General features: G+C 46.6%; 2 protein-coding genes and 1 pseudogene across 2 annotated transcripts; 1 reads left to right on the top strand and 2 right to left on the bottom strand.

Moving 5' to 3' along the window:
- Positions 1 to 1,558: 1,558 nt before the first annotated feature.
- On the bottom strand, positions 1,559 to 8,124 carry LOC123429718 (nuclear transport factor 2-like). Its single transcript, XM_045113725.1, has 10 exons — positions 8,033 to 8,124; positions 5,407 to 5,456; positions 5,183 to 5,320; positions 4,241 to 4,547; positions 3,857 to 4,176; positions 3,550 to 3,724; positions 3,340 to 3,461; positions 3,195 to 3,260; positions 2,890 to 2,953; positions 1,559 to 2,453 (listed from the first exon to the last, which is right to left on the bottom strand). The coding sequence occupies exons 2-10, from the start codon at positions 5,452 to 5,454 to the stop codon at positions 1,822 to 1,824; spliced, it is 1,872 nt and encodes a 623-aa protein (XP_044969660.1). The 5' UTR covers positions 5,455 to 5,456; positions 8,033 to 8,124; the 3' UTR covers positions 1,559 to 1,821.
- Positions 8,125 to 8,390: 266 nt separating this feature from the next.
- Positions 8,391 to 10,305, top strand: LOC123429719 (annotated as a pseudogene).
- A 2,900-nt stretch (positions 10,306 to 13,205) lies between these two features.
- LOC123425389 (protein LONGIFOLIA 1-like) lies at positions 13,206 to 18,361 on the bottom strand. Its single transcript, XM_045109084.1, has 5 exons — positions 17,796 to 18,361; positions 16,719 to 16,786; positions 14,923 to 16,632; positions 14,701 to 14,818; positions 13,206 to 14,107 (listed from the first exon to the last, which is right to left on the bottom strand). Exons 1-5 carry the CDS (start codon positions 17,977 to 17,979, stop codon positions 13,320 to 13,322), a joined length of 2,868 nt encoding a protein of 955 aa, XP_044965019.1. The 5' UTR covers positions 17,980 to 18,361; the 3' UTR covers positions 13,206 to 13,319.
- Positions 18,362 to 22,207: the final 3,846 nt, after the last annotated feature.

A 22,207-nucleotide genomic window follows, 5' to 3' on the forward strand; every position in this document is an offset into this window, starting at 1 on the left:
TGTTATGTGTTTCTCTATCGGTCTGGGTAGGAGTGTTTCAGTGGAACCGAGATAGACTTTAGAATTTTGCACATAGATGAATGTGAGTGTGTGGCTGAGGGTTTTGGAGCAACATATCTAAGCACTTTAGCAATTAGTCCATTATCAAAACCTCATACCCTTTTAATAGTATGTCTTTCCTATGGACTCAATGTGATCTTTGATCACTTAACCAAAAATGTAGAGTCTTGAAGCTTCGCCAATGTTTGTTCTGTGCATTTTGAGTAGCCCACATGTCCATCCTATCGTCATACCAATATTGACCTTTACTTAAAATATTCTTTGAGTAGGCGTTAATTCAATGAATATGTTGTTACGAATTACCAAAATCATCCGAGAATTAGTTGCACTTTCAATCTTCCCTTTTTGGTAATTCATGACAACATATAGATCAAATCTTTGACATAAGATATAACAATTAAATAACATCGTCGCTTTGAGAAGTATGTGATAAGCAATAGCTCCCCCTAAATTTATGCATTATTTAGAATATGTGTTCGAATGCAATTGCACAATCGATTAGGACATGGAATGGTTCTTTCATGTCACATACATCTTGATGAAGCACACAAAAAAAATGAAGGAATACAATAAGCACTAATCACCAAGCACACATGTGAATGACTATGATATCAAGTATAAAAGACCAATGTCATTACTTGACCCAGCTATCTTAATGCGTTCATATATGGTGACGGTTTCACCATCGCGGTGCTATGGTTTGGTAGTTTGGTGTTCTTATAGTCCAATTTTTTGCTTCATGTTGTTATAGTCCAATTTTTGCTTCTTGATTTTTTTTCCTCCATGTAAACTCTAGAGTTTGGCTCCGTTTCTTTTTTGTTTATGTTTTGTTTTTGAGTTCATTCATATATTTCTCTTGATCTTTTATTAATTATGTTGGTGGATCTTTGATTAATGATGTTGTGACTTGCAACTATTTCCCCTCCATCCCGGAGATATGTCCCATAAAATACGAGCCACCAATGATGCCTTTGTTGTGTGGATGCATTTGCAAGACTAGCTGTCAAACACTTCAGCTTTTCATTGATTGATTATGATGTACTACTTTCTCTGTCTTAAAATAAATGTCACTGCTCTAGTACTAATTTTGTATTAACTTAGTACTTCCTCGGTCCTATAATATAAGACTTTTTGCAAGCTAAAACTTGTAAAAACGTCTTACATTATGAAACGAAGGGAGTACTAAATTTGCGACATTTATTTTAGGACAGATGGAGTAATACCGAGCAAATTTAGCTACCGTAACACTTTAGTAGAAACTAATGTGCTTGCTTTGGATCATGTTAAAACTTGTCAGAGCATACGATTCAATACATAAGCATAAGAAACTACAAGAGGTATGAGCTCAGAAACGCCAACAAAAGATAACAAAATGCAATAGAAAAATAACTCAGCATAAATCGCATCCTCGAACGAGTTCCAGCCTCAGCCTGCCATAAAAGAAATGTGCTAAATCCCCCAGAAACTAACACCAAACAGCCCGTGAATGATTCAAAAAGCACAAATAACGAACCACATCCATATAAAATCTCTGCATCATGTTTACAGGTCAGAGCATTCCAAAATGCGGGCAGCAACTAGCCACAAAAGAGGCACCAGCCTAAACGAGGTATCATCATGTTGAACAGAACTTTCCTTAGCCTAATACGATGCGGGAGAATGCGGATCATTTCAGAGATTCCTAAAGGAGTACGGGGTGAGAAACAGTATCAATGGGCGAACAGTCTACAGTTTTCTACTTTGCTGGATTGCACACAACTTCTATGCGGTAACTGCTATTTGCTTGGGGCCATTGAAGCGGCCAGACCTCGCATTCACATTCCCCATCCCACTGTGAACAGGGCGTGGCTGATGGTGTCCATTCCCATTCTGGCGGTAGCCGTCCCTGTTCTGGAGGTAGTCTTCTCCGTTCTGGCGGTAGCCGTCCCTGTTCTGGCGGTAGTCATCTCCATTCTGCCGGTAGCCGTCCCTGTTCTGGCGGTAGTCATCTCCATTAAGGCGGTAGCCGTTCCCATCCTGACGGTAATCATTCCTGTTCTGACGGGAGTCATTCTGGCGGTAGTCGTTGTTCCCCTGCGGTCCTCGACCATGGCCTGAGTACTCATTCTGGTTTCTGTTATCACTCCTCATATTATTGCCATCGCGGTAGTTGTTACCATTGTTCACGAAGCCCACTCCCCGTCCTCTGAAGTTTTCACCATCACGGTAGTTATTGTTGTTCACAAAGCTCGCCCCCTGACCCCTGAAGTTGTCGCCATCATGGTAGTTGCCATTGTTCACATAGCCTGTCCCCTGTCCCCTGAAGTTGTCGCCATGGTAACCACCTCTGTCTGGCAGGACCCGACTGCCCCGAGCATTGCCATTGTACTCACTATGAGTGACACCATTAACAACTGAAAGTTTTTTGAGGGGAATTAACAACTGAAAGTTATAATCCAAGCATGCAAGAGCAAAAATGTGACTTGCAACGATGGGACTTAAACAAAAACAAATATGCAAGGAGGCAGCAATTAATGTACACTTGATCAGTTATCAGCAGCATAACTTATTGGAGATGGAAAGGAAAACAAATGTAGTTTAATTCGTTTCTAACCATCCAGACACCATCTTATATAAGATTATCACTAGTCATGCATTTTAATTTTTGGGGAATAAGGACTTCTTTTTAGATGGAGAGCAAGGATTAGAGCGCACATGCATGTTCAAAACTAAGAACACGCCAACGATTGTATATGGCATGTCCACTTGTGAAAGGTGGACTAAAACTATGGAAGAAATCATTCTATTTTAGTTGCACATATGACGTGCAGATATCATAATACAGCTTACCTCGTTTTGGAGTTCGTTTCTCCTCAACATAAGACACATACGTCCCAAAACGAACTTTAAATACCTAAAAGTCAAAACAAGCATCAGTTATATAGCTCTTGCAACATCTTGCAGTTACTTAAAATACTGAAACCGTGTGGACAAGTAGGCCAAGTTACAATTAGCCCTCCACTATTTTACAGAATGTAACTAAATGTACTTCAGCTAACTTAAAGTTGCACAAACTGAAACATAATGCAACAGCTTAGCTAAATTTACTTGTAAAGTAATAGCTCAAACTGAGAACATCAACTAAGAGAACAAACCTCGATTGCTGCATTCATTGATTTTTCATACTCAAATTGAACGAAGCCAAAGCAGAACCCATCAACCTGCAATGCAAAACTAATGTTAGCAAGCATATATTTTTCATGGAAACCAAAAGCCTACATTCATACAATATTAACTTACCGGACGGTGTACAACTTGTATACCACGAGGTTTGATTGGACCAAACTTACTGAACTCAGCCTCAACCATTTCGATAGTTGCATTATAAGGCAAGTTCTTCACAAAGATTGAATACCCTTGGTCTGCAGAACAAGGTAGTGTTATAGTTCACTACAGCAAAAAGACATGTGCTTCATTTTTTTTTAGGAAACATGCGGAGGAAGCACCAACCATTAGAATTATTTTGGTCATTTGGAGGCGCAGTATCAGCTGCATGCGTAGTTTTTGCAGGAACAGACGAAGATTTCTCCACATTTTCAGCTCTCTTCACTGTTGGATTTGGTCTAGGTTTGGGTTTGGGTTTGGTAATGGGTGCTGGTGGTATGCTCTCATTTGTGGCCTTAACCTATCATGCAAGTCACAGAAGCCAGTAAGCAAGCATAAAACATCGAGTTAATTCTTATTCCATATTCAGAACTCACTCAATTCTGGCAGTAGAATTAGTAGGGGGAACTGCAGGGAAACAAAGAGAACTTACAATCGATGCATATGTCTTCTTGATAAAATCCTTCTGACCTGAAGCAGGAGTAGGTACTGCCTCAGGTATCTTAATAGCATCATTCTTAATTTGAGAATTTTCATTTCCAGATGAATTTATGACTTTCTCCTTGATAGAAATAGTCTCTATAGACGGATCCATGACTTCATCATTGATGGAAACATTCTCTGCAGATAGATTTATGACTTCAGCATCCACAGGAATCATCTCTGCAGATGGATTTATGACTTCGCCATTGGTGGAAATATTCCCTGCAGATGGAAGCTCTGGGTCCATGCTCTCCTTGACAGATGTTGTTTCTGGTCAAATATTGAAATGTCAGTAAGCTACGAAAGGATAAGCTTGAAGCTGAAATTCCGTTACCTGGCTCAGCTAGAAATGGGGCAATCTGAGTGTTTCCATTAACATGGTCAACTAAAGCTTCGTTTGTCTCAGCCAATGGCATCTCCGGCGCAAGTCGAAGCACATCATTCAAAACAAAATAGCCTCCAGTTTCTTGTGGAGCAAGGAAGAATGACTGAGCAAATCTATGCTTCACTGTATCAAGCATGGTAAAAGATCCAGTAACCAAAATGATCACACCACACCCGTGGGATGGCTGAGTATCTACATTATCCAACTGTATCAAACAGCCCTTCAGATCTGTAGATAAGAAGTGTTCATTGATAGCCTGGTCAAGCACGTGAAGCAAGTCAGTTATAACAAATCAGGTGACCAGAAATGAATAAAGTGATGTGACCATGTAGCTGATTACAATACACATTAGACAAATTAAATGAGAGATGCTGGAAAACTATACTGCAGGCAAATGATATTACATGGATGATTCTTAATAAACATTACCTACATAACATATTTGCATGCGCATCCCTTTCGCAAATCAATACGTGTAGCCTATAGATTTGATTAATTGCACAATAGCACCACTACAGCTACTACTACCTGCCCAACTTACAGTAAAAGTTCGCTCTGCGTAGGACACCACATGCTAGAACATCGAAGTAGTATCCCATTGTGAATTACCACGCCAAAACAGCCTGATGACCCCAACATGCTAGCAAAATCTATAACTGATGGCAGACCATCTACCCTTATACAAGCTAGCTGCTGTTTGTCCTCAATCTATTCTAATTTTAAGTGACAAATCGTACAAGTGGAGTCCATCAACAGCATGGATGAAAATCAAGCTCTGAAGTATAAAGTAAGTGAACAAGTGTGCTCTGAATTCAAGTGTCCACCTAATCACGTTTAATTATACATCATATGCATAATAGTAAGATCATAGATGTACTGCAAAGAACTTACATCCATAGTGGTTATAGATGCCAATGCACCATCAGAATCTGGTCGACCAAGGATACTTTCATCATGATAGAACTTATGGACATGCTCTGGTGACCCATTCAAAACTCTGTAGTATTGTTGAGCAAACGCATTCCCAATCTGTCAGCAAGACCAATCATGTTTAGCAATAGTCCTATTATTCTACATTCTATATTAATAATAAATAAAATGGAGGAAAACGGTACCACATTGGGATGAGGAGGGCCAAACAAATTCCCAGTTGGCATAGACATTGCTGCACAATAGATGACACTGATCAGTATCTAATGTTTTGAGGTGGATGGATATTGTGTGACGATCGAGCTGCATAAAAATGATGTAGCTATTCAAAAGCTATAGTTAATCACAAAGGTTCACAGTAAATTGTAAACGTTGTTGCGAGAAAACAAATTGTTGCCACAAATGAATATACAGTAATTGGCTGAGCAACCACCTATAAGACCGTACAGTTTCCGAACAACCAAACCATTTGCAAACAACTATCAACAACTCGGTAGCACAGTGGCCTTTGTCCATCAATGGATGGATGCTCACTCATATTTCACGAATTAATAGCACAAGTTATTTAGCATGCATATATCAGTATTTATTTATTTTTTTGAATTTTTTGAATATATTAATCAGAGGGCAAAAGCCCAGATGATTACAGGCGCATAGGAGGCACCACAAAGAGTTTTACATCAAGGATTCAGAGAGAGTGATGGGGGGAGTAGTGACACCCCCCATCAACCAGACTACATATATCAGTATCACTGTAGCCACAAACAATCGGTACAAATGTAGCACAATGAAACTATCAGATTGGCGAAATTTGGATACAACAATTGGGACTTGGACTCACAATTGTCTCCCCAATTTCTCACAATCATCGTATAAAATAATACCCATTTATTCAGCAGACCCGTCAACATTGGAGATAAAACAAACCATCAGAAAAGCTACTCCCTCCGATCCATATTACTTGTCTTACATACATCCGTAGCTAGACAAACGTAAGACTAGTAATATGGATCCGAGGGAGTAGCTTTAATCGCTTTCTGCAAAGGAAAATTAACTACCGTACAGAGCAAACATCCATATAAAAAGAACAACTCACAATAAGAAAATGATTGAAATTTCAGAATTGAAACAGTGAACTACTCCCTCCGTTCCTAAATATAAGTCTTTTAAGAGTTTTCACTATGAGACTACATACGGATGTACATAGACATACTTTAGAGTATAGATTAACTCATTTTGCTTCGTATGTAGTCACTTAGTGAAATCTCTTAAAAGACTTATATTTAGGAACGGAGGGAGTAGCTAACAAAATGAACAAAATACACATCGAACCATCCGCCATACCAGCCGCACAGAAGCCTATTGCATTGCAAAAAAAAAAACATGTTCCATGAGGCAAAAGCACTACTAAATGTCTGCAGCTCAGTGCCATGAAACACTCCCACCAAAATTCTGAAACCACACAAGAATCATAAGCTACCTATCTAATGGCCACAGCAAAAATTGCATTAGATTCGCAGTGCTGGGCTGTTGATACTCCAAACCAGTCAACAGCCAACATTAGTTTAATAACGACTGAGAATATAGACAAATAAAGGTGAGAATTTCACACAAAAAACGGACATTAAGTAAACACCAGTAGGCAACCCATAAAATAAGTCAATATTGTCATCAAAAGGGGGCCTTTCCTTCACCCAAGCACATAAACCACATGAAAGCCTGTCCACATACCCTACAGCAACCCAACCGAGCAAGCCAAGTCGATCAGGCTGAAAGCGTAAAATAGGAACTTGGAACAATGACAATAACTATCGGTCCCAGATATAACTCAATGATAATAACTATCAGATTGAGAACATCTGGATACAGCAATTGGAACTTGAGCTCATAATTGTTTTCCTAATTTCTCCCAATCATCACACAAAACAATAACCATTTATTCAGCAGACTCGACCTGAGCTTATCAACATTGGAAATAAAAAGAAATCAACAGAAAAGCTAGCTATAACCTCTTTGTGTAAAGGAAAATCAACCACCGTACAGAGTAACATCCATATAGTAGAAACAACTCACAGTAGTAAAATGACTGAAATTTCAGAACCGAAACAGTAAACTAGCTAACGAAATGCACAAACTGCACATCAAACCATCCACTAGACCCGCTGCAGATGTGTTATTGCATTGCAAAGACAAAAAATGTCCCACGATGCAAAAGCAATACTCCTACTAAACGTCTGCAGCTCAGTAGAAACACACCCACCAAGATTCTGAAACTACACAAAACACATAACTTGATAAGCTACCTGCTACCTAATGGGCACAGAAAAAAATGCATTGGATTTGCAGCACTAGGCTGCCCTGATAACCAGTCAACGGCCGACACTAGTTTGATAACGACGGAGAATCTAGACGATTAAAGATCACAATTTCGCACACAAAGACACCATTGCGTAAACCCCAGCCAGCAACCCACGAAATACGTCGATTTTGTCGTGAAAAGGAGGCCCTTTCCTTCACCCGAGCACACAAACCACAAGAAAGCTTGCACGCGACCGCAACGGAGAATAACCCGGCGCTAATCCCCAGACGACGACGCAGTTCAAACCCCGAATCCGCCCAAGCCCGCAGCATTACCCCGCATGGAACCCGATCCCCCGCGCAGACCGACGAGACCCGCGAGCCGCGCCGCGACGAGGACGAGCGCGCGCGCAAGGGGCAAAACGAGAGCCGGCCGAACGGAACGGAAAAACGTAAAACAGGAGGGATCGAGAGGCGCGCGCGCGCGGAGAGGGAGAGGGACAGGAGTACCACCTTCCGGACCGAGCGCGGGCCGACGGCCGACGGCGACGGGAGGGCGGGCAAACCCTAGCGGAGCGGCCGGGCGGCGCGGGTGGCGGGCGGGGCAGTTGGAGCCGATCGAGGAGGCGGGGCGAGAGAGAGAGGGAGAGGAAAGGACGGAGGGAGGAGGCGGAAGGGGTTTATAACGGGAAGGGTTTTTCGGGGGTGGAGGGGTCGCGAATGTTCCCGCTGTGTCTCACTGGCTTCTGGGCCCTCACTCGCCAGCTTGCGGCCGGGCTGCGGCTGGGCTCCGTCGGTCCGACCCACGAGTCCGTCCGACCGACCGACCGACCCATTTGTGGCTCCGACCCCGACGCTGTTCGTCTTTGTTTTCGTTTTCTTTAGAAGAGCCCTCCTTTTCGGCGCGGCGGCGGCGCTCCCCACCCTCGCTCTTGACGGCGGCGCGGCGGCCATCCACCTGACCCTCCGCGTGCTCCGCACCCGCTTCTCCACCACCAGGCCCGTACGTCCTCTTCTGCTCTCCTGGGTGGCGTAGCCCGTGCTCTGGCCTGCACCCCTCCAATCCGCCGCCGGAGCCGTTAGCTTAGCGTCGCCGCCGACGCCACACACCTCTCATGCGCGTCGCTTCCATCGCCGCCCGCCCCCGTTCTGTCTCGTCGCGGCATCGCGCCGCCACTCCGTCCGCAGTATTGGACATTGGTGTTCGAGGTATGATGAGCTTTTAGTCATCCAGTGATTCCTTCAAGAAATTAGTCATCCAGTGATATGAATGGTTAAGCCCGAACTAATGAGCCTCCGAAATGGTGTGCCGGTGACCACCATTTTAGCCTCAGTACCCTAACCTGCAACTGGTACAAGCTTTATACATGTACATCTGTGGATTAGCATGGTCTCATTTATTGATGTTATTTAGCAGTCTGTTCCTTGGGTCAGGATGCACCCCGGAAGCGTCGAATGGAGAGATGTGGGGTTGATGATGATAGTGCTGACGAGGGCATTGGTTCCAACATTGCTTTAGGTGCAGAGGCTGGTAAGGAACCTACCCAAGACAGAGAACCGCAGTAAGGACAGGAAGCAAAAGAGGTCTAAGGAGAATCACAATAAGGGTTTCAAGAAAAAGAAGGCGGACGCGTTGGAAGCCAAGCAGAATCAAGAGACAGAGGAGATGAGGCGGCTGGAGAGTTCACTGTTTGGGCCGATCTATGCGCCACTGAATTTGGGGCTGTGTTGTCGGATCATGGCAGGGATGGTCCTTTGTTCTTCATGAATCGGTCTGCCGGTAACGGTGTTCATGAGGAGAGCTTCTGCAGTGAAGTCGATGAAAATGAGATGGTCAATTAGGGGAGGAAGCCTGCGTGGGTAGATGACGAGGAGGAGAAGACTGAGGTGGACATCTTAAAGGTTGCAAGATTGAGGAAGTTGAGAAAGGAGGCTGATGAGCGTGTGATCTCGGGCAAAGAGTATGAAGCTAGGTTGCACGGTCACCATGCCAAGTTGAACCCCTTCACTGGCTGGGCAGATATGAACAGTAAAGCTCCTCTCCCTGGGGTGTACGATGATGAATTCGGCGAGGACAGCGGAGTCGACCATATTCTTCGGGACGACGATGGGCTTGTTGTCAAGGGTGTTGTAAGCTTCTACCTGGCATATTGGACTTCTCAAGGCTTGTTGATGCTTGATGGTAATGTGTAGGAGCCATCCAGTGGCCCTATCAATTCCGTGCAGTTTCACAGGAATGGACTGCTGATGCTTGTTGCAGGTCTGGATAAATGTCTGAGATTTTTCCAGATTGACTGTAAGAGAAACCCCAAGATCCAGAGCATATTCGTTGAGGATTGTCCTGTTCACAAGGCATCATTTCTACCTGATGGCTCTGAAGTGATCCAATCAGGCAGGAGGAAGTTCTTCTACTCATTTGATCTGGTGAAAGCTGCTGTTAGTAAGACTGGACCCTTGAACGGCCGTGATGAGAAAAGCCTGGAAAACTTTGAGATATCACCTGACTCAAAAACCATTGCATTTGTTAGTAACGAGGGGTATATTCTCTTGATATCTTCCAAAACAAAGCAGCTCATTGGAACCCTCAAGATGAATGGAAACGTGCTCACAAAGTTTTGGATATCCAATCTGCTGTCACTTTGATTTTCTCTCCATGTGCACCACATGTGTGCAGTACATTCAACTTCTTGATGCAGAATGTGTTCTCATGAGCAATTTTTGATGCAGTCATGTAGAATGGACATCCACTTTCCCTTTCCATGCACCACACTATGATCCTATCTTTACAGTTCCTGTGGTAATGAAAATTTCTAAGTTTCCTAATATGATAGTTCCTAAGGGCTCTTCTAAACTAATACACATTAGTAAAGCACAATTTCAAGCAGAGTTCCTCATGAGCATTTGGCCTTGTCTCATCATACCACTTCCTAGTCTTATCCCTCCTGGCTTGGCTCTTTCTTCCACAAGGAAGTGGTATAGCTTCTATACCAGCCTCTTCATCTGAATCACTTATGCCATAGTCTCTAGGGAAACATCCCGAATCATTAGATGGAGTGAAATCAGGAATGACCTTTGTCTCAGCCTGTTTGTGAGATCTTGTAGTTGGTCCTGCTTTTCCAACTATCTTAAAAGTTAGAGGAAGTGTTGTCTCAGGTTGTATGTCTGAGTCCTCAACCTTTGGGCACATCTCTTCCACCTTTGTGTCTCCTTCAAAGTTAATCACATGATCTTCTCTGTGTTTCCTCATCTGCTTCAGTTGATCAATAATTTCATTTTCCTCCTCTACAGCTATGTTATGCTCTTCTGGTTTGTACTCACAGTAGTTGAAATCAACAAATCCTTCATCATCTGATGGGCCATAGTATTCCCGAGCTTTACCCTTGGCCTTCTTCAAATTCATGCCATCCCGTGTGTTCAGAAAAATCAATATGTTCACTTGGTTGTGCAATACATATAGGAATAACATACAACTCCTCACTGCAAACTATTTCAAAAGGAAACAATACCCAACCTCATCTATACTGATGATGTTGGATTGTCCAACCTGGTCTATTGGTATCTGGGCCTCACCTAAGTTTGCTATGTTCAAATCTCCAGGATTAGGCTCAGTAGCCTTTATGACAGTGATGTTCAACAACTTCTCAGGATCATACTGGTCAAGCATCTCCTCTACAACATCTTCAGTGTCTATGACCTGCAATCCTGCTGACCCTTGTCCCTCATTTTTCACATAGAACATGTAGTCGGCTTCAGTATATCCCTCCTCAATCACCATCAGTGCTAACAGTTTATGAATGTAATTTCTGAAAGAGAAATGGTCCTCTCCAAGTTGTCTTTGCCTTGAAAATGAAACCTAATTTCCCATATCTCATCAGTCAAACTATAAAAAATATAAATAGCATCACAATTAACAATCACTGTATATTAATGATAACAAAAGAATCTTACATTGGACCAATCTACTACACATGTAATCCCTAACACTAAATCCATATCAACCAAATAATCACCATACCAAAATGAGAAAAAAAATAATCTAAAATGCAACAATTAAGGAGAGGAGTAGAAACACTTACCAGACGCTGCCGAAACCTGTAGCCCACTCATGACCGTGCCCGACGCCGGAAGCCCTTATCTGGCGGGTCAAGGTCGCCGCCGCACGCTGCTCGATATCAAACTCCGACGACGAAGGAGGAAATGGGCCCGCTCCAGCGAAGCAGCTCGCTGTGTCGGCAAGCTACTGTTGCCGAGCTAGTTGTCCACCTCCGAGAAGCCGTCACCATCACCTCATGTCCCTCCCTCGCAGCCTACTGTATCATCCTCACCGCTCGCTTTACCAGCTGACGCCATGGCTCGAGGGGGAATGGGGGAGAATGAGAGAATCCGGAGGGGGGCAGAGGGAAGGGGGCGTTTATGACCTTGCACTCTCTAACGGCCGTCACTCGCTGGCCGTTACACTAGTCCAACGTGGCACCCGACACGTGGGTCCATTCTGTCGGAAATCGTAGTTAACGGCTTCAAATCGGTCATCTGTGTTTATTGAAAAAAATTACCGTAAAAGTGGTGGATTTTTGAGACGAACAAAGAATGTGGCAATTCTGCTCGACGAACTGCAAATGGGGTGTTTCTTTTTTTTTGTAATTCACTCCGTCTCGTGCGTATCGCCCAGGGCAGCAGGACGGCGTGCCCCATTGCCATCGACCGCTACCTACCTACCAGTGCCGGCTCCTGTTCCAGACGAGACGAGCAGGACGGCGTGCCCCATTGCCATCGACCATTACCAGTGCCGGGTTCCTGTTCCAGACGACCGGGCGACCGAATCACGAGCGGGGGTTGCGGCAATCCATGTTGTGCCGGAAGGCGTCTTCCTCCACCAGGCCCCGGTACGTACGACCACAGCGATGATGCGGTTCCGCCTCTCGACCTGCCTAACAGTTGCGTTGAAATCTTTACAGTGCGAAATTCCCCCTGCCTGCCCCTAGCGATCGTCGCGGCCCCGGAGCTCCGCCCGCGGCACGCTCGCCGCGGCCGGCCCCCCCCCCCCCCCCCCCCCAGGTACGCCTTCCGCGATCGTCGTGTCCTCTCGCAGAAATGCCTGTTCCCTCCCGTGCATTCCTCCTGTTCGTTCCTCTCCAGCCGGTACATATCAATTAGCACCCTGCATCATGCGTCCGGCGTCCTGGATGAATCTGGCACTGACTGTGGCATATATCATGGATTTACTGTCAGGCTGTACACATGTATAGCCATTGTTGATTTCACTGCCGGCTGCATAATTTCATCGATGATTGGTTTTCAAGGGACACCCTCCTCGTGCCAATGTCGGGTTAGGACTGCCCGTAGACTTTTCTTCATGGTGTACAAACAGTTTTGGGAGCTGACTACAGGCCTGAAACTTCTGGTGGGCATCTGGCAGGAAAACCTGGTTATCTATAACAGTGTGCGATCTTCCTGGCATGCAGGAGCCAAATGGTCCCTTCTTCTTCTTATCCAAAATAGACGCAGATTGGGTAAGAAACTGTTGCTTCATGTGATCACATCTTATGGAACAAACAGTAGTTGTGCAATCAAGAAAAAGGAACATGGTCTCATCAAAGTAAGCAACATCTACAAACAAGAGTTTCTGTAATGGTATATGATATTCAGCTGATCGCTTTTTCTAGTGTCGATGTCAGTGAGACCAGAGTTCCAGGAATAATTATATTTCTTCTATATAATTCAGTCTTCAGAGAAAAAATACAAAGGGTTACATTTACTAGTGGCTAAGATTCCTAATGGAAACGACTATCAACAGTCATATTCAGTTTATACTACTGAAAGACAGCTGCCTACGCAATTTCCATTGTCCAGCTTGCATCTTCTCTGTAGCCTCGCCACCTATAACCTCGTCAATGAGGTCCCTGAAAATGGACCTCTCAATGTCCAAAACCATGCCTTGTAGCTCACCTTCAGGGCTACCCCAATCTTTCATCTCATACAATGCATCCTCAGATAATGGTATGTTTTCATCCTCATCCTCTTCGGAGCATTTTGCTGCCAAACTCTCGGATAGGAGCCGGTCAACCTCTGTGCACAATTCCTTGAAAAGACGCCACCCACTTAACTTCCTTGATCGAAGAAGTTTCGCCGTTCCACTTGCAGAGCTATAGATGTTCATCTTCTGAGCTATAATTTCATTTACCAGATCGAACACAATTCTGCGGTGAAGCTTTTCTGTGTTACGGTCAGAACTCTTCTTAGCTCCGGTAACAGCTTGAGCCGCTGAAATGAAGTGCGGCTTTGTTTGCTCTAGAATGAGGAAGAGCTCCGGATTGATCGGGCAACTGGATGGCGAAAGTTGTGCAGGCATCGCTGCGAAGCTAAGTTCCTTGTGCAGAAGACCAGATGCTAAGAGTATCTCGTAGATATACTGGTGATCTTTGGAGTTTGCAGCTTCATCGTTCATCGATTGCAATTGTTCAAGTTTCTGAATGAGTGCCTCCAGATTTTCTGGTTTGATCTGGCTGACTTCACTGCTCGTCTTCGACTGCGGTGTGTCCGGCAGGCTGTTTGAATTCCAGCATTCGTCTGAAGTATGTGTCTCGCCATCTGAACAATCAGAAAAATGATGTACATATGTTAAAACCAATGCTTAACACATCTGCAGAAAAAAAAAATGGACCAGACAGAAATACAGAATCCGCTACGGACAATTGAACTGGATCAGACAGGAGAAATGAAATCACTATTCTGTGTACATGATTCACTGAGCCACACATACTAGGTGTATTTGTGAAGGGGACACTAGTGGGCACATCTACACTAGCAATGCATAGACACCAGAGGACATGCATCATGCTGCTGTATGAGCGAGTGCAACATGTGGGGCTTGCGAAAATGGCACTGTTCAGCACCAGCACATCAGATGCAACTATCAATATGATCTGGTTCCTCCCACTCGCAGGACCACGAGCTGCCTGGTAGCTTTTAATGCAGATTATCTGTCACTAGCGGCATTCGTATGCTTACAGCTAACTATGTTTGTCCTTTGCATAGCATTGTGGGCTTCTGAATTGAATGGGACCAAATAGTAGGATCTATCATGTCATTGATCTTGAGCTGGTGGCTATCGATTAGCAACAAATCGGTGGTTTATCTGATGCAAAAGACTATGCAGGAAAACTGTTAGATCAACTTCTCACCTTTGAATGAATCTGAGATGCTTTTATGGTAGAAGGACGTGTCGAGGACCGAGACGGGGCTCAGGGCGTTCTCCAGTGAATGGATCTTGTGATCTGAACCCAGGATTGAAGAAGGGCTCTGAAGAAAATGAGAAGTTTCGTTAGTTACTGATAACAATGAGCATATGAAAAAAAAATACTTAGAGCTGGCTGGTTTTCTTTCATATATCTATTTATCTGTACCTTTTGGCTCGGGGTTTTTGGGTCGACAAACGATGACCTGGCAACTAGATGACTTTGACAATCCATTATACTGACGTCAATCAGCTTGGCCAAGCTGATCCTTCTTCCTGGGCTCTGCGAGACCTCATTGTCACGGTTGCTCCTCACTTGAGAAGGCTTTGATCTTGTTCTTCCTCTTGGGGATGCTGCTTCATTTGCCTTCTTGCTTGGAGACTTTGGTGAGACCGGGGGACGAGATCGCCTCTCCGATTCTGCCTTCCTCTGCACTAACCTGGGGCTTGATGACCCTGTAGGCCTCGGCGAGGTCGCTCTGCTTGCAGGTTCGTCAGACTTGGATTGAGCCCTTGCAACGCGAGAATGGATCTTCTCATTTGTGCTAGCTTCCTTCTTGTCAGTTAAGGATGAATCTCTGGATTGTAGCTTCCTGAGGCCTCTGAGCCCTGCAAGGGGAGCAACTGAGACCCCAGGCTTCTCGGTGGTTCTTGCTGGCTTCATGACTACAATGGGAGACTGGAAGCTTCTGGAACTGGTGGCGGCTGAATCCTCTTCTTGGCTCTGAGAAGCCACCGATGCAGTATCACCATCGTTGTTCTGGTGCTTAGCATCCTTTGCATGTAATGCACCCAAAATTCTGAGAGCTCTGAAGTCTTTGTTGCACTCCGAGAACTCGAGGCCACCAAGCGTTCTCTCTATATCGGCATAGAGAGATGCGGTTCTTGGCCTCACCTCAGCGTCCCGGCATTGTGAAGCCTTGTTGTTGGTGACGCTGACGCCTCTCTCCTGCTGCCTCCAGGGAGCAGCTTCGGTGAGAATTCTTGGAGGAGGTCTTGTTTTCAGTGCTGAAGGCTCGTTTTTCGGCAGCGACACACAAGCATCCTGGCAAGCGCTCCTGGGTGAGCGGGATGGACGCTCGCTCCGTGTGGCCTGTGCTGCTGTTCTTGGTGATCTTGCAGGCTCGTAGCTATCAGCGATCAACATCCCCATAGCGTCTGGTGCCTCTTCCAACCCCATTAGCTTGGCGATGACACTGTTGGAACGCCTGTGGCCCGGGGAGTCTTGAGGCTTCAGAGTGTCCAGCAGAGAGTCATCGGTTCTCCTGTAACTGTAGCTCTTCAGACGTGAACTTGGGCTCAGAGACTCTTTCCTGCTGTCCAAGGACAGTCTAGGAAGCTCTTTGGTCCTTGTGGAAGAAGGCTTCTTGGCTTCTTGGGTTTCAGCCGGCCGCAGGAGCCGCCGGTCGTCACATGAGAAGCGCGACTGCTCCGGGAAACGCCTGCTGGACTCGACGACGTTTGCAGGGACGGCGTTGGTGGTCCTGTCGATGCTGATGACGTAGGTTCCGTCCATCGATTTGGAGAGCAGCAATGGCCTTGGAGAATCCTTGTACTGCAAGTTCCTTCTTGCTCCATTCCCCAAGGTCGTCACAGTTAGCCCTCCCGAGTCCCGGTTGATGGAGTCCTTGACGATGTCTCTGAAACCGACGTTGGGTTGTGCGGTCCTGGTATCCATTTCAGCACCCTTCAGATTCGGTGAGCTCTTCGGTGGCCTCTGCGCAAAGAGCTCTTCGTTGATGTAGGGTAGCTCCTGTTGGGCTGATTTGCTGCCGTCCATCGACGAGAAGGATGAGCATGAAGAGGAAGAACAAGAAGCTCTTGATGACTCTATTGAGAGGCTACTGTTCTCAGTCATGCTTTTGCTGAGTGTTTTCTCCTGCAAAGTAAACTGAAAAGTTAGAGCCTCTCCTTGGTTTTCCTGCCAATAAAATTAAGTTGATTTAGTACAGATGGGGGAATCACCAGAATGATTTTGGGGGTACTTGAACTCTGCACCGGAACATTGCTGCTGCTTTCTGGTGGAGTACGGCCTGGACAAAAATGACAGGACATTAGAATAGTAATCTAAACTTTAGAATAGGGCAATTTATGATGCCATCATGGTAATACTACTACACAATAAAATGGATGGATGTGATGGGATAAAAGGTGATGCTTTTTTGTTTCTATTCACCATTATTGTGACATGAATGGAAAAATCATATCCAACTGTTAACCTGCCATCCTGATTAATCTACCATCTCAAGAATGTTTCTTAAATCAAAAGTTCAGCTGTCCTCTTCAGTTTCATTAGAAAAGAAATTCAGTAACCGACTGTTCGGCTGTCCTCTTCACTGGAAATAGTAATGCTACTTCTGGATACAGGAATACACACAATCGCCTGTCACCATGTCAATGCCCGGCTCATATAGTGCTAAAAGTAGTTAGCCGCTGTCATTAAACATTCTTATTTCTAATGAAATTCTTTTTTGATCAGACTCATCAGATTCTTCTTTGCTGTTTATGTACTGCTGCAGTTCTGGATGTTCCAGCAGCAAACTTTTTGAGCTTTAGCCTTTTGTCTCTTGTCAACAGAAATAAAATCAGGATCTTGAAAACTTGTTTTCCAACTTAAACTTTGGGAGTCTACCGTACTTTCCGCAACAAAGGAAGTTTCTACCATTATACCGTTTTATTTACTTGTTTTTTACTAACCATTGTCTTTTGTTTTTTTCACTGAACCTCCCATGTCCCAACTGTCCATGTTACCCAACTCTGGATGGCAGTAGTCTGAAAGGACTTGGGTTCAGCGAACGCAACAAGCAATCTTTCTGACAAAGGAAAAACCATTTGATAACTTTCTGGCAACTGGTCAACGATGGCAGAACGAGTTGCAGCGCGCGGTTCAGAGAGCGATTAAAAGCTCGGAAACCGCCCGCTTATAATAATTAAACCGAAGAAGCAACCGCAGTAATCAGGAAGAAGATTACGCCAAAGCACAGCAGTGTGAATGGAATGGAGATGATGAGCTACCCTACTATTACTAGGTGCTGTGGTTACCTGCGGGCAGTCTCTTCTGCTGCTGCGGTTGCCGCCCGCCGGCGCCGGCGCCGGCGCGACGCGCCGTGAGCATCCGCTGGCGGTCGAAGATCTGGAATATGCCGGCCATGCAGCCCATCTGGCGGCGGTCGAACTCCGGCATGTCGTCAGCCAAGGCGTTGAGCACCCTCCTCGCCGCGGGCATCACCCAACGCTCCCAAACCGATCAAACGCCGGCCCAGACGAGAATCGCTGCTTCACATTCACTGCCCACGGCAGGCCACGCTGTGCGGCAGCGGCACCCGGCCGGAGCTAGGAAAAGGAGGAGAAGGTTCTGAAAGCAGAGACGAAGAAGAAGAAGAAGAGGCAGAGCAAGAAGCTAGCGGCGGTATGTGGATGGATGCAGGTGCAGATATAGAAGTCTTGCAGGCTCTTGGGATGGGCGCTGTGAGTTGGGAGGAGGAATGTTTTACTACTTATGACGATGATTGCTGCGCCACTCGCTCATACGTGCAGCAGCCTCGTGAGCAGAGGAGAAGACGGGTTGGGTTGGATGGAGGGAAGAGGGAGCGATGGGGGGCTCGGGGATTTTAAGAGGGAGGCGGGCGCTGGGTGCGCGAAATAAGAGAGAGGGAGGGGTGGGGTGGGGGGGCATGGGGTGGGTCAAGCCGTGTCTCTGGTCCTGCGCTGCGCGCGTCCATCACAAGGCCATGTGCGCGGTGATCATTGCGGGTGGCCGGGCGCGCGCGAGCCGGCATGTGATCTGTGTCAGGCCGCACAGGAGTTTTCGTCTCGCCGGAGCACGACGCCGGCCGGCCGGCCTCGGCCGGCGGGGCGGCGCTTAATTCCCGTGACGGACGCGGGTGCCTGCCAGGCCGGAGCGTACGTGCAACCACCGGCACGGCGCGGCGACCGCTTACCGTGCCTGGCTCCGGCCGCTCGACACGCAACGAACGCAGCGTACTTACTCCCCGTTGTGGTGATGTCGTTAGGTCCTTGCTTGCTTGCTGGCTGGCGTCCGTGGATAGGGATTAGGGATGGAACGGGTCGATCGACAGCTCACCGGTGGGGCGTGCCCCGGTCGGCCGTGCTGCGCTGCCAGGCGCGGCCGGAGAACGACGGCCCGGCCCCCGAGGCGCGACCTGCCTGCCTGCCTGCGTATGTACGTAAGTACGTCAGTGTGACCGGGCGGGATACGTACGTATACTACCACGTACGTACGGCCGCTACGGGCTGCTGCCATACGATACGATATACCTCCGGCCTGGCTGGATCCGCAAGACCAATCGCAAGTGCGTGCGTGCGTGCGTCCGTGACAGTGACACCGTGGAGAGATCGAGCGTCTCGCCTAGCCATGGCCATGGCTGGTTATTTGCCCCGAGAGGTAAATTCTCGCCGCGCTTTGTCGTGACAATGGCGGGAACACCGGCGTGCTTACTTCCCCGTGCACGCACGCACGCACGCACGCTCTGAGCCACTGGATTCATGGTCAGATATGGATCACGGTGAATCGGTGACCGCTTTTACTGCCGCCTGCGTATGGGACCCCTGGGCCTGGGTTCTTGCATGGTTGGGTTAAAAGCTCTGCCTTTGCCAAAACTCTCGGTTCCCGCCACCCAACACCAACAGAGAGGAGGAGATCTGAAGATGGATGGATTCGAAAGCGTGTTTGGACAGGACAGTTATTATGGGGCAGCATGTACGGCCAACTAATGGAGTTTTATGGGATTTCAACGAAAAGGGTCACTCCAAATTCGAGCCGTATTACAGATAGGTGGGGGCTTAATAATGCTAGTACTGCTACTAACACGGTGTTAGCAGTGATGCGGTGTCGCTGCCCGTTTGCTTGCTGGAGCGTACTACGTGGGGGACGGCTTCCAGCCTAACTAACACGAGGTAGGTTGATTAACCTCGCATCGGCATTTAGCAGCTAGTATACAGCTTAAAGTTAGTAAATGAGCATCGTGTCGCTGCTCGTTCACTATAATTGGACAAGTAACTATACAGCTTGTTTTTTTTTTCTTTGTTGCTCTTTAATTTTGGCAACGTTGTGTACGTTGTAGTGCACCGATAAGGTGACTGGTTTTAGGCCAATCAATAGGAAGCATGGGTGCAACTGCGAGCACTCTCATGTCATGCATGGCGCCGCGGTGGTCCTCCATCCGTCGCCGCCACACACGCAATACAAGTCCCAACGCTACGATCCAGACGCTCGCGGGGGAGCCGGCCGGGTAGACCAGGAAATCACCCGGGACGTGCGCAAGCGGCACCATAATGCTGCTCTCTCGCCATACATACTTCCCGCGGCAGCAAGCTCTGCAAGTAGAGCACCATATTTGTTGGTTCATTCCCTGCAAACCCAAGCAAGCTGGCTACTGTGTCTGTGTGTGTGTGTGTGTACGTGGTACGTGGTTGAACGCTCGTGGTACTACTGCAGTAGTAGTTGTTGTTGTTGTCTCTGCATCTGCATGCACCGCGCGCGCGCCCAGCTCAGAGGAGGGATAAGGGGTAGGAGCAGCAAACAAAAACGCAAGCTAGAGAACATGCGCATTGAGGCGCCTGTCTGTGGGGCCCCGGGACCAGTGTAGGTGGATCTGGGAGCACCATGGGCTGCTGCCCCTACTGCTTGCTAGTTGTGTGCTTTGGGAGTTGGACCAGCCAGTAGCTAGCTTGCTAGATAGCTTTGCTTGCTTGCTCCGTGATCGATCGTCTACTTCTATTCGTCGCTCATTCTCATGGTAAACTAATGTCGTGGAAAAGTTTATGTTCAAGTCGATCAGGCTGGCAGTCAAACTGATTATCTTGTAGTAGTGCCGCTACAGAACGAAACATTTGCTCATGAACGGCACAACAACAAAAGTTATGTTCGGAATGTAGCTGTAAAAGGCATAGTATTATATGGGCGGAACATGTTTAACGAACTGACCAAGAAAATAGTCCCGGTTGCCGAATTTGAAGAGATTCCCGTCCCAGGAGGCACCGGGGTTTCAAAATTGCGGAATTCAATGGGGGGTGGTCTTGTTTAATGAGGCGGAGGAATCTCTCCGTATTAAAATTGAAGGAGTTCGTTCGTTAGATTGCCCGCCAGCTATGCTTTCGGGTCCTACTCCTACGTGCCAAGAAAAGTGGGCAACGTCTCTTCCTTCCCGCCATTATTTTTGCGGGATCCTTCCCGCCAATACTTGTATTTATTTCGTCCCCAAAAGTTTATAAATGTTCTTTGCTACTCCTACTTTAGATGGCGATTCTTTATAAAGTAGAAAAAAAAAGAAGGTATTTATGAACAGAGGTATGATGATCGTATTCAAGGACTCCTGATAATCCTAGAAAAAATGAAGGATAAGTTCGTGCTGAACTAACAATGTGACGGTCGGTCAGCGGCGAATAATCAACATGCATGGATCAAGCGGCACCTCGTCCATCCAACTGGACCCCGACAGCTAGCTGAAGGCGACGAGACCCCTCTAAAAAAAACCTCTTTGAAAACTGGTCAGAGAGAGACACACACACATACACACACAAACACAGGGTGTGGACTCCGCAGCGATACGCGACCGGCGACGGACGCATGGAGCCATTGCACTTGCACCCCGCGCAAAAGTTTCTGCTCCTCTTGGTGTGGAGTGCGGCCGTGTATGGTGGGCTGCAGGCAGGCGCCCAACATGGAGAGCGACGCAGACGATGATGCTACCCTGCCCTTGGTCCGGGGGGAGTAACGGGAGCCGGCTCCTGCCGCGTCACGTCGCCGGCTTGCGGGTTGCTTTCCGGGCTAGGCAGGGTCGCTGGCGCCGTAGCTGGGTTCCTTCTCCTTTGCATGAACCTGTAGCGATCCGTCCGTCCATGCATGTTACTGGTACGTACCGTTGTCGCCGATCACTGCAAATGCTATCGGGAGTGTCGTGGTCACTTTCCGCCGCACTGTCGGGAGTATGAAGATACTACGTACATGCGTTGCGTGCATGCTTGCTGGAACGGAGTAGAGGTCTCCTTTTCTTATCTCTTCAGAAAAATGCAGATGCTTCGGATAGCAAAAAGCACACGTATTCCATTTGTTTCTAAATATAAGTCTTTTTCAAGATTTTGCTATGGGACTATATACGGAGCAAAATGAATGAATCTATATTTCAATCAGGGTAGGTCTTGAGATTTTGGGGGCCCGGGGCGAAACTAAAATTTAGGGCCCCTAAGTATAAATAAATAGTGCAGATTCCGTGGGAGATGAATTATGATCATGATCACTCATATTGTTATCGTCCGCGTCGATGTTAACATTGTCTTCTGTATGGATATCATCTTCTAGATTCACATTACTTGGTTCTTCCACAAGAACTAACGCCAACTCGTCTGGATTTTTTGAAGTGGTTGGGTTACTCGCCAAAAACTTACGAAGAAATCCTCTTTGTGAATCTACCAATTTTTAATCTCCTTTCCTC

This window comes from Hordeum vulgare, chromosome 2H (genome assembly GCF_904849725.1).
Source record: "Hordeum vulgare subsp. vulgare chromosome 2H, MorexV3_pseudomolecules_assembly, whole genome shotgun sequence".
Taxonomy (NCBI): domain Eukaryota; kingdom Viridiplantae; phylum Streptophyta; class Magnoliopsida; order Poales; family Poaceae; genus Hordeum; species Hordeum vulgare.

Bases quoted from the DNA above. Each gene is read 5' to 3' on its own strand.
- LOC123425389 (XM_045109084.1), bottom strand. From the start codon at position 17,979: ATGCCCGCGGCGAGGAGGGTGCTCAACGCCTTGGCTGACGACATGCCG. The intron at 16,787-17,795 runs GTAACCACAGCA...ATTTTTGTCCAG, and splicing joins GCAGAAGAGACTGCCCGCAG to GCCGTACTCCACCAGAAAGC. The intron at 14,108-14,700 runs GTGAGAAGTTGA...CTGATTGTTCAG, and splicing joins CATCTCAGATTCATTCAAAG to ATGGCGAGACACATACTTCA.
- LOC123429718 (XM_045113725.1), bottom strand. From the start codon at position 5,454: ATGTCTATGCCAACTGGGAATTTGTTTGGCCCTCCTCATCCCAATGTG. The intron at 3,462-3,549 runs GTTGGTGCTTCC...CTTGTTCTGCAG, and splicing joins TGACCAAAATAATTCTAATG to ACCAAGGGTATTCAATCTTT. The intron at 3,261-3,339 runs GTAAGTTAATAT...TTTGCATTGCAG, and splicing joins TACAAGTTGTACACCGTCCG to GTTGATGGGTTCTGCTTTGG.